The 1,487-nt window shown below is 59.9% G+C and overlaps 1 protein-coding gene across 1 annotated transcript in view; it reads right to left on the reverse strand.

Moving 5' to 3' along the window:
* Window positions 1-1,487, reverse strand: part of VOLCADRAFT_104613 (uncharacterized protein) — a gene marked incomplete at its 5' end in the record, with an annotated part of 6,857 nt that overhangs the window by 1,757 nt on the left and 3,613 nt on the right. Inside the window, 2 exons of the mRNA XM_002950177.1 lie at window positions 868-951; window positions 1,220-1,294. Of these exons, the coding sequence (XP_002950223.1) occupies window positions 868-951; window positions 1,220-1,294 (159 nt within the window). The remainder of the gene's footprint in view (window positions 1-867; window positions 952-1,219; window positions 1,295-1,487) is intronic.

A 1,487-nucleotide genomic window follows, 5' to 3' on the forward strand; every position in this document is an offset into this window, starting at 1 on the left:
GTCCAAGATGGGCCCCCTTCATCATGAGACGGGCGGAGCAGTAGCAGCAGTAGCTGCAATAGCAGCGGTACCACGAGCGCTAGCAGCAAGACGGGTTGGGTTCGGGGTTGGGTTCGGGGGTTACATCGTTGGAATTCATACGCAGGCACACACATAGGCAACATTCAAACAGCATCAGCTGGGTGAGCACCCCCAGAGCATTCAGGCCACCTCCCCAAGCAGCTCTTTTCGGAACCAATGTTGTCCCGAAACCCCCCCCCGGTGGTGGTGGTGGTGTGGGGTTGGGTGGTGTAGCGGTGGGTGTAGTGGTGTGTGTGGTGGTGTGGGGTTGGGTGGGGGGGTGTCAGGGCTAGCAGGTGAAACCGGGGGAGGACCCAAAACACACGGCTCCAGGGGGGAAAGACGAACCAGGAACGAGTGAAGCTGCTGCCATGCAAAAGCTGCTGCCAGGGGTGACGGGAGAGCAGGAGGTACTAGGGGGGTGAAGGGCAGTAGCGGGGGTAGGGTAAGAGGGGTAGAGGGGGCCCGGGGGTGGTGCGGGTAGAAGAGGGGGAGGGGGTAATGGGCAAGGTACGGGGATATCGGTACGGGGGTATCGGTACGGGGGTATCGGTACGGGGGTTATAACTTATAAGCTATGTAAAGGCTTTGGGCGGCATCAGTCGTAGCAACCCAGTGCCAGGCCCGAGCCCCAGCTCGTCCAGATGAACGGTGTAATACACGCGACCGTCATCCCCCCACACATACACGCATACACACATACATACATACACACATACACACATACATACATACATACATACATACATACATACATACATACACGCATGAAAATGGGCTCCACCAAGGTGCCTTACCCCCCCTCACCTTGTCCGAGTAGTTGGGGTGGAGCGCGTGTGCCATGTCGGCACTGATCAAAAAGGAGTTACGGAGGGTTCGCTCCACGGCGCCCTAAGGGGGGGGGGGGGGAGGAGGAGGGCAAGACGAACCACTGGCGGATGAAGCGGATATACCAGATATAGATATATACGGAGGAGAAGGGGGGAAGGAGGGAGGAGAGTGTGTGGGGGGGTATTTGGGGGGAAAGGGGTGCGAAAGGCCTGGCAGAGGGGAGGGGTGCGTGACGTGTGTTTCGTAGTATAGTGGCGGTCAGGACTATGCGGCGATGTGTGCGTGCGTGTGTGTGTATTCGCCCCTCCCCCTCCCCGTTTCCCCCCACCACCACCTCCTGTCCCCCGGATAGCGCCGCCGCGACCCGGGTAATGGTGTCCCTCATCACCGGGCCACCGGCACCCTGGAATGGGGGGAAAGGCGGGGAAGGAGGGGAAGGAGGGAAGTGTATTGTATGAAGCGTCGCATGTTGGGGTTTTGGATCCAATGCCCGAGCTTCGATCCAGAACCAAGCTCAACCTCCCAGGTCCAGATACCCCCTCTCCCCCTCCTTCTCCCCCCCCGTCTCCCCCCCCTTTCTCCCCCCCTCTGCCCCC

Source organism: Volvox carteri (assembly GCF_000143455.1).
Source record: "Volvox carteri f. nagariensis unplaced genomic scaffold VOLCAscaffold_17, whole genome shotgun sequence".
NCBI lineage: Eukaryota > Viridiplantae > Chlorophyta > Chlorophyceae > Chlamydomonadales > Volvocaceae > Volvox > Volvox carteri.